General features: G+C 39.5%; 1 protein-coding gene across 3 annotated transcripts in view; it reads left to right on the forward strand.

The window, feature by feature from the left end:
* LOC124273041 (galactoside alpha-(1,2)-fucosyltransferase 2-like) overlaps positions 1-13,800 on the forward strand; it is a 40,430-nt gene extending 26,630 nt beyond the window's left edge. For 2 of the 3 annotated variants that reach the window (XM_046708254.1, XM_046708255.1), the window contains 2 exons: positions 12,409-12,484; positions 12,672-13,800. In XM_046708254.1, coding sequence (XP_046564210.1) covers positions 12,448-12,484; positions 12,672-13,720 — 1,086 coding nt within the window. In that variant the 5' untranslated portion in view covers positions 12,409-12,447 and the 3' untranslated portion in view covers positions 13,721-13,800. Of the gene's footprint in view, positions 1-3,930; positions 4,055-12,408; positions 12,485-12,671 lie in introns of those variants that run through there. The other variant, XM_046708253.1, reaches the window with a different exon arrangement.

Raw genomic sequence — 13,800 nt, forward strand, 5'->3', positions numbered from 1 at the left:
TTTGATCTACTTTTAACAGGTGCGTGATGATCTAGTAATTTTACTGCCCTTCCTTGACAGGGTTTTATAAATAATATATGTTTATCATGAGTTTAGAACCAGTTTTATTGCCGATGTGACTTAAAATCGTCACTGACTGACTGACTGACTGACTCACCTTCAAAGCACGACGAGTGTACTTTAACACTTACAGTGCCGGACAGTTTAAGAAGGGCCTGGGTACGCTTATAATACAATTTATATTTTTATGTTATTAATTTTCAAACAATCTCAATAGGTAATAGAAGGATATGCATGTTCTCTTTCAACTTTAATTGGCAAATTTGTATAGTATAATTGGTAATTGTTTTATCAGATTTGAAATCTCAGTAACATTTAAAAAACGGAGTAAAATCTATAAGAAAAAACCCCAATTGATATTGATTCACAAAAACTGGATATATAACACATATTTGTAATGCAAAACATGCAAATCTTTTTCTTACAATCATAACTGAGGCTACTTGTAAAAAACTACTAGTAAGGTTTTGAAAGTACAACCAGTATTGTCCTTTTACTGCCAGTTAAAACAAAAAAATGTATAATAAAAATAATTTAAACTATTTTTGAAACTGAAATTACTAAGGGACAAATACTTTGAATATTTAAATACTTTACTTGTAGGTGGTGCATACTTGTTTATCAACCAATTTAAAATTTTGCTCAGGAAACAAAAAGATTTCTGACTGACACAGGGATGACTATATATCCCATGGTATTACATTTCATTGGTGGTAATTGTCATGAATTTATGTACAGTTCGATGTACCGGTAATTTATAAACTATTGCAAGCACCGTTGAACCAAATCGCCTCACCCAACCGCAACTCAACTATTCATGTCAGCCTGAACACACCCCCTCAAATTATTCAGGACTTCCTTTACTCAGAATATCTTCTGTTACTTGGAATAGCATTCTCAACAAGCATGATACGCAATACTACGACTACGAGACCAAGGGTATCTCTAGCACCCTATTGAAAAGCCCTTGGTGTTCTGGGTCACCAATACCATCACTATAGTTCAAGCCACCTGATATGTTAAATAATATTTTGTTCAGTCATTACTATCTCTAGTTACAGAAGTAGGAGCTAAGTGCAACGCTTCCGAAAATGGGTGTACACAAGGTCAGTTCATTCAATTTGCAACAGGTAATGTATACTGGCCACATAAAGAAACTGTGCACACAGAAAATATATAGATAGGAAGACAGCGTCTTTATGCATAAATAAAGGTGTGAACATAGCAAGTATTGGAGACCATAAAACGCTCATGCAGGTGCCAGGCGACGTGACGTCATTGACGGTGGCCTATGGACTTGCAATGTGTTACTGCACGTGCAGCCTGTGCAACTGCACACAACATGTGAAACTCAGAAATTGATGTCACTGTCGAAAGCTTGATCTTTGGTCATTCAAACGTTTACGAATTCACATGAAAAGTCACATACACATCATGCCAAGATTAATATGTGCTCAACGTCATGAAGCCATTGGAATGGTTCGAGCAGGCATGAGCCAACAACAGGTGGCAGCACATTTCCAATGCCATCGTAACACGATATCTGCATTGGTCAGGCGTTAGGGAAACAGTAATGACGTTGCCGACCACCCACGTTCTGGGCGTCCCCGAGTAACGACGCCAAGACAGGACAGATGGATTCGGGTGACTCATATCAGACACAGGTTCCAGACGGCAGTGACCACGTCCCAAACCATTCCACAGGCCTTCATTTGGAACATTTGGTAGCCTCTATGTGTCGTCAATGCACTGCTGTGCTTCACGCGCATGATGGTCATACCCGTTATTGACTTTGTGACTTCGACGTGTGACCCCCGACTCAGTTTTGAACTTCTGACGTCATCGTTACGGATATTGTTCATGTTCTTTTGACATGTTGTTGTGGCCCGATACATCAGCTTATAAAGTGTCTACATCATGTCGTCTTTTCTGTGTTGTATTCCAATTCTGAAGGAACTTTCTGTGTGCACAGTTTCTTTATGTGGCTAGTATAGATCAATCTGAGAACATGGATTAACGCATACCGATGACGTTTCTCCCAATCAGGCGGCTGTTTGCCAAGGTTGCATAGGTTTTGATGCGCTAAAAGGGATTGATGCATATTCCTTTACAAAGCAATTCGTTCATACTTAGCTGAATAAAATTACTTGATGTCTTGAACAAGTGAATCACTAGATTGTGTCATTCTCCGGACTGAGTTATGTCACCTGCATGCCTTGGATCAGCCTGAATACCAGAGACAGAGCTGTATTTGCTCAACTTACGTGTTTGTGAGTGGTCAGACAAGCAAATACCGTGTCGACAATCCACATCTTCAATCTTTGGCAATAAATACACTCTTCTTTCAGTAAAACTAAACCTCTTGTCATTGACAAATATCTGGATAGCAAAGGCACCACTTAGTTTCTTGATTGAACTCCTATTGGCTTTGGAGACAGGCGTTGTGTGCGCGCGCACGCACACACACACACACACAGAGCACACACATGCAATAAAAAGACATCTGTACTATCAAATATGTGAGAATATAAACGAATTTAAAAGGTGAGTTTTCGCTGTCTTGGCTGATCAATGATTTTGGCTTGGAATTGTGGAGGTAGCTGTTTTCGGCGTATAACTTTTGAAATAATTGTGACAATTTATAGCTCATTTTGTAGGGAAATCATCTAGCTTTCGGTCCGGTGGGGCCTTAAAAATATTTAATGTGGTGAAATCTAACTTAGATTGAGGAGAGGGTGGTTTCGTCGTTACATCCCTTTTCTTTTATATAGTAATAGGGTAGGGTCTATACACCTATATGTCTTTCTAACGCTGTTTCTAAGCGAGACACGCCCCTATGAGAATAGGTACAACTTCTCCATATTGATAGAGGATAATTCTGTTTCTGATAAACCATGACTTTGATGAGGCAAACATTAAATTGCATGTTCCTGAAGTTGTGTTTATTTTACCCTTAGAAACTGAAATATATGCTCTGGGAAATCTTTTATCTGCGATTTTACTCAATTATTTCGACATTTCCAGCCCATGTATAAGTAGTTCCTTGTGTCCACTTTGAAAATATACATATAAAAGTACATTTGGGTCTCAATATGAGATTTTAAAATTATTCTCTGAAAATTTCAAATGTTCAACTTCTTACCCAAAAATAGGATTTAGCATAAATTATTTGACTTTTCTAACACATGTATTAGTAGTATCAGTATATATTCTCTTTTGATGACAATTGTCAACATTGCCTATCACATTGTCAGCAAGTACGTATCTTCAGGGATAGGGCAAAATACTCAACAATACTCGCTTCCCGGATCAAGGGAGATAAGTCCAGTTTCCACCCTTGTTTTACAAGGCTGGAAACTTGAGGAACTTAAGAAGTATCCAAATAAAACCCTTTCCCCTCTTTGCTGCTTAAAAAAGATCTGAGGACATCCAATTACAGGTAGCTTCAGACCGACCGTCATCCGACCAATCAGAGATTCGCTTACAAGATCAGAAAAAACGACAGTCGGAATGTGTTTTCGGATCATTCAACCCCGAAGGTTGAGAAGCTTGAAAGACAGTTGCGTACTGCAGGACTGCAGAGTGTTTATTATGTTTGGAAAGGCTGCAGGAGTATTATTGCTTCAGCGTTAGAAACCATTCACTCACTAACTCACAAATCTCGCTTCCGGGAGGATAAAACTATCGTTCTAGGGCATGATTGTGACTTCCACCCTGTGGTGTGGAAGGGTGACGCGGTAGCTGCGACTGATGTGGCTGGTAAACGGGTTGACCAGATAGGGTAATCTATGGACCTATGGACCCCTGCCGATACCGCCACATCACGCTTCCTGTCCCGGGTGATTAGAACTCTTCCAACTGATGATACAATCTGCTACGCCTAACAGTGAATACGATACAGGTTGTGGATTCATCAGGTGCGTGTCCTACCTCTTGCTCGGTACACGTTCAGTGTGACAGAAAGATGCGGGCCCGGATTATTCGCGAGAGCTCAGTATGTATGTTCCTATGTTTATGAATCATTATGAATTACACCGACTCTCCCACGAGCAGCACTCACGTGTGTGATGATGATGAAAGTGATATGTATTTATAATGCGCTACAATCACAGTCTGTTGTGCGCTGTGCGCTAGCAATATGCCCATTGGAAGGCATCGCTGAAGAGATGGGTTTTGAATCTGCTTTTGAATGTCGTCACATTAGGGGCAAGTTTAATGTGGTCTGGAAGTTGAGTCCACAACAGCAAATTTGAAAGTCCTTTATTCAAAGGTACCCGCGTGCGTGCGTGCGTGTGTGTGTGTCTGCCAGCCCGCTTGCCTGTCTGTCTGTCTGTCTGTCTGTTCCTTTCTAAGGTTTTCGTTTGGTATAAACTACAGTTAACGGTTACAACGTTGAACCTAACTGACTCACGCTTTTGAAGACAGTTGTTTGAAAACCTTGTCGAGCAAGCTTATAAATTACTTCATACCCTCGTCCAAATTAACCTGAATAATTGACAAATTTCCTGAATATTTTTTCTATATGCTATGGCTAAAATCTTTAAAGTATTTTTTACTTGCACGATGAATGCTGTTGTGGGACGTTGGAGCCTTTCACTGGTCCTATCCAAAGTGATTTCGTGTCAACATAATTTATCTTTAAACCCGAACCTGTGACAAATAGTTTTAATGTGGTGATAGGTTCAGGAAACTCTTTTCCGAGGTATCCAATGTATTGAAATACATTAGCGTGCACCTTTAACACGTATGTCTGGTGTGGTTATATTAGGCTAGTCAAATTGATATGAACGCCGGTTACATGGTAAATAGATACGGCGATAAGGAATGGCGTCCTCCATAACGCAGACAGGCAGTTCGCTGACGCCTTAAAAACAACAACATTTACGGTTCAATGAACAGTTTAGCTACTACCTGTTACCTACACATTATAATGGAATAGTCCAAATGAAAACACAGGAAAAAACTGAAGCTATATTATTTACTTTGAAAGCTGGCTGAAAAAGACAGTATTTTGATTTTTTATTGCTGCAATATAAAAACGAATATAATGACGAATCATGTTAATGTGGCCATGGATATGACAATGGTTTTCATTACGTCCTTGAATGTCCATGTATACTATCCAAAGACATTAACTGTTACAATCTTTAGAAAGATAAAGTTAGAACACCGATTGGTATTAATCTTATCTGACATGGCACTGGAGGTGTCTCATAAACTGAAAATCAATATTTTCAAATATGTACATGTCTATGTCTCCCCAACAAAACATTTTCACAGTTAACTTCTGTTGTACATATCCTATTATTGGGAGAGGGATTTTCTATCAATAAAAACAATCAAACCTCTCAGTGACAAACTGTTTTAATATTCGATAGTAATTGATAGTAAAAACAATTTTGAGAAGAGAAATCATTTAATCACAACAAGGTTCTAGTTACATAATCAAACTTCTCAGTAACGAACCTGTTTCAGACTCACCCTACTCTCCTCACTACACTGGACTGTTCAATGTATGTCAATTGTGCGTCTCTCAAGTTGATGTCTGCCAATTGGGTGTCTCTCAAATTGATGTCTGCCAATTGGGAGATAACCTAAGGAATCACCCTGCGTGCAACCTCTACCATGTGGTAACACGTCCGATAAATGAGAGAGAGAGAGAGAGAGAGAGAGAGAGAGAGAGAGAGAGAGAGAGAGAGAGAGAGAGAGAGAGAGAGAGAGAGAGAGAGAGAGAGAGAGAGAGAGAGAGAGAGAGAGAGAGAGAGAGAGAGTTTATTAGTACTTAGCCTAGGTATTACAAAACCTTCATTCCTTACTTGATTATAGAGTTGCAACAAAGTTGAGAAAGAGGTTGCACATAATATTCATATTGGTAATTCCATCTGCTACAAAGTACCTACTTGGACTTCCCTCTGGATATATTTTCTATTACTCTGAGCAATGTTATTAGAAGTAGCTCATTGTCTTTGTCTAAAATCTGTGTCTGTTCTGAAAAATAGTCATCAGCAACTGATCCTACATCACCATGAAGTATGTCATTGTACACTCTTAAAAAACAAACAAACAAAAAACAAAACGCACGGGCGTTTTCAACAGTTCATATCTATATAATTTCGTGCTTTGAAGTTTACACAGATTCCCGAACGTTGGTTGGTTGAGAGAGCGGTCATGTGATCTAACTTTAAAGGTTCATTTCCTTTGAACCCTTCAAATCGTTCATACGTGTGTAAACATCGTTCATACGTGTGTGAACGTTTTCGAGCCGATCTGGGTCATGTGAACTTTTGCCGGAACTACTTTCCGGGTTTTCCCCAGGATACTCGCTGTCCAGCTTGACGTAAACAAAATAAATCATTTGCATTCACACTCCTTTTAATTCGTAAACTCGCTCGTTCACACGAGTTTGAACAACGCTTTAACATCGTTCATTTTTCAGTGCAAACACACAAAGTGACATTCAGTTCTTAAATATTTTGACAGTAATCGTCATTAAGGCAATTCCAATGTTTGAATCCCGTTTCTCATGTCGTGGTTGTTGTGTATTGCCCACAAACGCATCCCAAAACTTTATTGTAAACTTTGTCATAAAGAACTGAAAACGATGCATGAAAAGTGCATGCAGAAAGAGTTTTCCACGGAATACACGCCAGCGTGTCGGATACATGAGAAGAGACATCGACTATAAAAGGCCAAACAAAACCTCATCATTTCATTACGAACTTTAAGACATAAAATGAATAGGGCTGTAACGATACATCGAACTATCGATGGATTGCCATTGTTGAGACTCCGATCCGATAGCAATAAATCCATGGTTATTAAGACGTAAAACATATCGATGCATCGATAGTATGTGTGACTATCGATAGTTCAGTCATTTTAATAAATATTTCTTTCATGTGATTAAGGAGGGGGATATTTCCCGTTCATATACAGAACAGTGGTCACGACAAACATAATCCAGCACAAGTCACTCATGGACCAAATCAATGTAAGACATCAATCCTACATCAGGTAGATCTAGTGTGTTGCTTGGCGTAATGTTAGTGGGTTCAGTGATGATTTGTTTAAGTCCCAAGAGGAGATCTCAGTCGTGGACACCAGGTGATCAGGTAACCAGTGTCACCAACTTTGATTGTGTTAAGATCAACAGCATCTCTTGTACTCTTGTCAGATCTAAAACGTCTATAGTTCCAACTGTGTCTACTAGTTCCCTTACAGCCTTAAGTCCAGCTACATTTAGCTGGTAGGAGGTGAGGTAAGGTGAAATTGGGTTTAACGTCGTGCTTGAGAACATTTCGCTCATATGACGACGTGCATGCGTGTGTATGTGTATGTGCAGCTGCTTGTACTAGCCCGGACTAAAGCTGGTTTTATAGTGCTAGCCCACTGAGATACCATGCCGCAGTGGAGCATGAATACCCCACTCAGACACATTATACTGACTCCGAGCCGACCAGTCCTTGTTGTACCCATTAATGCCGAGCGCCAGGCAGGGACCAACAAGTGAGTGAGTGAGTGAGTTAGAATTTAACGTCACCTCGGCAATATTTCAGCCATATAGTGACGAGAAATGTTTTACATAAACAATTAATTAAAGTTGCTAAATAATCAGTCATCGAAGGACTGTAAAATAACTAGAGTATCACAGATGGAGTCTAAAACTAGCATGAACATGTAAAAGTATTTTATTTACGAAGACAACACAATATAAAAACGGGCTATAGATCGCCAACAACTGAAGGTAGATCACCGTACTAGGGTCCATGGGGACTTACAGTACTTCTGCTACCTGCATGGGCCCTAGCTGGATTTATATCATCCCTTCAGCCGCTGGCGATTGAAGTCAAATTTAGCCAAAATTAAAATGACAGAAATGCTACATTTAAAACAGCTGGTGAATTTAAGTTTCCTTTGAAAGTTTTGGTACTTACGTACCCTCTCAGGAGGACAATTATTTTACGCTACTTCAACCCCCTTTCGAAGTTACTAATCTAAACTACCAATAATAAAATATGTATCTATTTACAAAGCAGTTAACAAGTCTAATTTTTTTAAAAAGGCAATAATTAAATGAGAACTTATATTACTAAAAAGATCCTTCATAGTTTTTACTTTGAAATTAGATATCCCTTGTGATGGAATATTCAACACAGTCAAGCAGCACATGCTTGGCCGTGATTCTTTCATCACAAGGGATACAAAACGGAGGATCCTCGCCTTTTAACAGGTACTCATGAGTATATCTTGTGTTGCCAATACGACATCGTCGTATGATGACCTCCTCAAATCTGGACTGACAACCCAAGTGAGTGTAACCAATATAAGGTTTATTTCATGTAGTTTATTAATACCTACTTGGGTGTCCCACTTCTTCTGCATCAGATCACGGATGCAAGTTCCAATGCTAGCTTTGTAATCAGAATATGGAATAAGAAGTGGTGTCACAGATTTGTTGAGGGCTGCCTTGGCAGCAATATCAGCCATTGTGTTCCCAGAAATGCCAACGTGACTGGGTAACCAACAAAAGACGATGTCGCATTGGCCAGTAGCAGGCTCATTATACAATTCAATAATTTCTATTAAAAGTGGATGTTTACAAGAAAGATTTTTAATAGCCTGAAGACACGAAAGAGAATCAGAAAAGATGATGTATTGTTTATATTTACTATGTTTATTTATATATTTAAGAGCTGTTAATATGGCGTTAGCTTCTGCTGTGAAAATAGAGCTGTGATTTGGTAGTCGAGAAGATATTGTTCGGGATCCAATGACGGTGGCAAAGAGAATCAGAAAAGATGATGTATTGTTTATATTTACTATGTTTATTTATATATTTAAGAGCTGTTAATATGGCGTTAGCTTCTGCTGTGAAAATAGAGCTGTGATTTGGTAGTCGAGAAGATATTGTTCGGGATCCAATGACAGTGGCACATGCCACCGCGCCACTATCCTTGGATCCATTTGTAAATAAGGATTTATATGTATTATATTTATTTCTTAATTGACTAAATTCTTGTTTATACTGTAAATCATTAGTTTCGGATTTTTTAAATTTGGTTAATGTTAAGTCAACGTCTGGCCTCACCAATTGCCAAGGAGGAGAAGAAAGAAGACGAGAAGGAGATATATTCTCCAGCTCAATTCCGGCAGCAGAAAGGAATGGTTTAATTCTGTGCCCAAGAGGCGGAACAAGAGAAGGCTTTTTGTTATACAAATCCTTATAAAGAGGATTGAAGACACAGTTAAATGCAGGGTTAGACTCGTTAGAATATAGTTTGGTAATATATTGTAAAGATAATTTAATACGGCGTTGGGAAAGAGAAGGCTCATCTGCCTCGACATAGAGACTATCAACTGGAGAAGTTCTAAATGATCCAAGACAAAGTCTTAGACCTTGGTGGTGAACAGAATCAAGTAGTTTAAGGTTTCTTTTGCAGGCTCCGCCATATACGATCGAGCCATAATCAAGTTTAGATCGTACCAATGATCGGTATAAGTGAAGGAGGGTAGTTTGATCCCCTCCCCACTTTGAATTGGAGACAACCTTTAACAAATCGAGTGCCTTCAGGCATTTAGCTTTAAGGGATTTAATATGTGGCAGAAATGTTAAATGTGAATCGAAAATTAGGCCCAAGAATTTGGCCTCCTTTACAACTTTGATGGGAGTGCCATTTAAAGATAGTTCTGGGTCCTTATGAGGCTTATATTTTCTACAAAAATGTATACAATTAGTTTTTGATTTAGAAAATTTAAAGCCGTTTTCAAGACACCATTATTTATTTTGTTTAAACATAACTGCAGTTGCCGTTCAATAGTATGCATATTTTTACCACGACAAGAAATATTGAAATCATCCACAAATAATGATCCATCAATTGAATCATTTAAAACCGTTGATAAACTATTGAACTTGATGCTAAACAGTGTGACAGACAACATACTGCCTTGTGGGACACCCTGATCCTGATTATAATGATCAGACAAGGTTGAACCCACTCGGACTTGAAATTGCCTGTTTCTTAAAAACTGTGATATAAAAAAAGGTAAACGACCCCTCAAACCAAAATCATGTAAATCCTTTAAAATGCCATGCTTCCAGGTCGTATCATAAGCTTTCTCAAGATCAAAGAAAATCGATACAGCATGTTGTTTATTTACTATAGCATTTTTAACAAAGGACTCTAAGCGTACCAAATGATCAATGGTACTACGATTTTTCCTGAAGCCACATTGAATATTTGTTATAAGGTTATTGGTTTCAAGATACCAAGTTAATCTATTATTCACTATACGTTCCATGGTTTTACAGACACAGCTAGTTAGAGATATCGGTCTGTAATTCGACGGATCTGTATGATCCCTGCCAGGTTTAGGTATTGGGACTACAATGGCATTACGCCAGGAAGGAGGAGGACCAACAAGTACCATATTTGAACGTAGCTGGTAGGAGGATCAACAGGAAGACCCTTCACGTGTATATGACAACATCCCCTTATTGCCTTGCTCTATATCGTTCATAACCATACCAACATACTTTATGTCATGTAGGGACCAACAAGTACCATATTTGAACGTAGCTGGTAGGAGGATCAACAGGAAGACCCTTCACGTGTATATGACAACATCCCCTTATTGCCTTGCTCTATATCGTTCATAACCATACCAACATACGTTATGACATGTGTGTGTTATGTTGTAGTATGAATGGTTTTGATATTTTCATATCAACAGGATTAACGTGTTTAAATGCTCGAGAACAAATGTGTTATTCATTGGGTAAACGTGTATATGTTCATAAATTATATCATATTTTAATACGGCCTAATGTGTTTTAAAATTCTCTCATAACCTTTTATCGTGACCTATGCATTTTACCAAGGCAAACTTGTAAGTCTAACATCACTATCAAACCAGGCATTGTACCATTCCTTTTATCTACAAATGATGTCACATAACTTAGTTCTGTCAAGACCCAATCTCAATCGCATCAAATTCAGCCATGCTCGTCTTGAAAGCAAATAAAATATAATACGTGTTCATCAATATTTAGATGTTAGCGATATTACGTCCAAAAAAGAACTGCATGGTCGACATTTTAATGATAAACTGACGGGCTAAAGAAACGTTACCACTTTGAAATTGAAATTACTAAAAATTCCAAATACAGATGCACAGAATTCAGCATCACATGAAAACACATCGCCCTAACGCAACAATGAGTTTTCCACTTAATGAGTGAGTGAGTGAGTTTAGTTTTACGCCGCTTTTAGCAATATTCAAGCAATATCACGGCGGAGGACAACAGAAATGGACTTCACACATATGGCCATGTGGTTTTCGACTTAGAAATAAGGCACGCAATGCATGCTTTTTCACCATTTTGTCCAAATATAGTTTGCATGTTTTTCACGCAAAGCGAATAAATATATGCCAAACACCAAAAAAAATGGCTCGATTAACTTTGCGACAACGAGAACGGGCGATCGGAATGGGAACCTCAGAGACCCACGTTGCAAGAACTCTTGGCTGTCATCAAGTCACCGTCACCAGACTCGCGCAGCGATACCGTCAGACAGGACTGAGCTCAGACAGGCCACGGTCAGGCAGACCTCGAGTCACAACGCCCCTGGAGGACCAGTACCTGCACACACTGTTTCTCAGAAACCACTTCCCGATGGAGACGTCATCGGCGGCGCATTGCTTGGGTCACCGTCTATGCCGATACGCAGTAGCCGGACGACTGAGATCTTATGGATTGCGGGCTTACAGACCTTTCCGGGGACAGCAGTCGACAGAGACTTAGGTGGGCTCCGATGGTTCGACCTTGGCAGCGACGTGAGTGACAGAGGGTGCTATTCTTGGATGAAAGCCGCTCCTCCCTGTTCAGAGCTGACGGAAGAGTGTGTGTTTACCGCATACGTAGAAATCTATCTGTTGTGGTTATTTCACAATAGGGTTTTTAATCTATGGTAGCGTTTCTTTAGAACGTCAGTTTAGTTTACGTGGTTATATTTAGTAGAACATAATTTGATTTAAAACTTTTTAAAATAGCAAAACACACAGTACACACACACACACAAACTGTACGTTTCAAACGGTTTTGAATGGTTGCACATTTATTTCTTACCCCAATATTTAGTCGGCCAAATAGAAATCGCATTTCAATCATTATAACGCTATCTTTTGAAACGCATGTGTTCCGATTTATTAGTGTTCACATTCTGTCAACACATCTACAGAAGCACCAGTATGTTGATAAGCAGTAGTATGATGATATGAACAGTGCATGGTAGTATTTATTACATAAGCAGTGTCAACGTATTACAGTACATTATATCGTTGCAGACGTCCACGTTGAACCAGATTCTGTACCCTTGGAAGATCATGGGTCTTTTCCAAATGGCAGTTGCTTCAAACAAAGGTATGTAGATGGCTACCCTCATTGTATCTTTCATGTAATGCTGGAATATTAGTAAAACTTAGAACCCAACGTTGCTGGCATAAAACCAAACTCCCTCCTCCTACAGTTCTGTGTTTTCCAGATATCTTCTTTTACAGTGATAGTCTAAAACTGTTAATCCTGCTAATCTGTGCTATTACGTTTACAGGTATGAAGTTTTTCCTGGCGATATGCCTGGTCATGGTATGCATGTTCTTGTGGCAGTACGCGTTGGTAGACAAGTCTGTTTTTATCAGAGGGGGACATTTCACCGAGCACCGTGACGTCTTCAGAGAACACATAGTTCAAGACGTTGAAATTGACAGGCGGAGTATTGTCCTTGCGGCCAGAGAGCTACTCAAGGGAAGGGAAACAGAAGAGCAGCCACAACGCCACGTGATCTGCCCCAGCTTCAGTGGCGGGCTGGGTAATATGCTCTTCCAGTACGCCTCGGCGTACGGGATATCAAGGAGGGTTGGGCTGGACATTCTTGTCAAAGCGGACGTTGAAGTATTTCAGGTATTTGACATCTGGGCCAAGGTTTCCAGCGAGAAGAGCGTTTGCCCAAAAGCCAAGATAATCAAAGAGAGGCACAGTGGTGTCTACGAACACAGCCTCATGTCCATTCGAAACAACGCCGACTATGTTGCCAAAGGCTACCTTCAGTCCTGGAAGTATTTTGACCCTTTCAGGGATGAAATACGGAAACAGTTACGTTTCAGAGGCGACATTGAAAGAAAGGCCTTTGACATTCTTGAATCAGCACTAAGTGAAAAATATGGCAGGGGGAACTACTCCTCCCGAACTCTGGTGGGCGTCCACGTTCGTCGGGGCAATTTAATGAACAAGCATGAGCGAGAATATGGTTATAAAGTTGCTACTCCGGGATATATAAAGAAAGCATTAGCATTTTTCACTCATAAATATAGACACGTTACGTTTATTGTTTGCTCCAATGATATGAAATGGAGTCGCCACTACGTTAACGATACTGACGTAATATATGTCGACGGTAACCCTAGAGAGGTGGATCTGGCGTTACTGTCGTCTTTGAATCATACCATTCTCACAGTCGGGACATTCGGCTGGTGGAGCGCCTGGATGGCAAATGGCACAACGTTATTTTTTAAAGATTTCGTTAAAATTGGGACTAAATTTGCACACGAATTTTCACCGGATCACAGTGATTACCTATACCCAGGTTGGATAGGAATGTGACTGCTTACGTCATTTCAATTTTTAAACATACATTTTAAGTTTTTGTCCTCATTCTCAATACAATGATAAGGATACAGTTA

Source organism: Haliotis rubra, unplaced genomic scaffold (assembly GCF_003918875.1).
Source record: "Haliotis rubra isolate DU_JTF1 unplaced genomic scaffold, ASM391887v1 Scf176, whole genome shotgun sequence".
NCBI lineage: Eukaryota > Metazoa > Mollusca > Gastropoda > Lepetellida > Haliotidae > Haliotis > Haliotis rubra.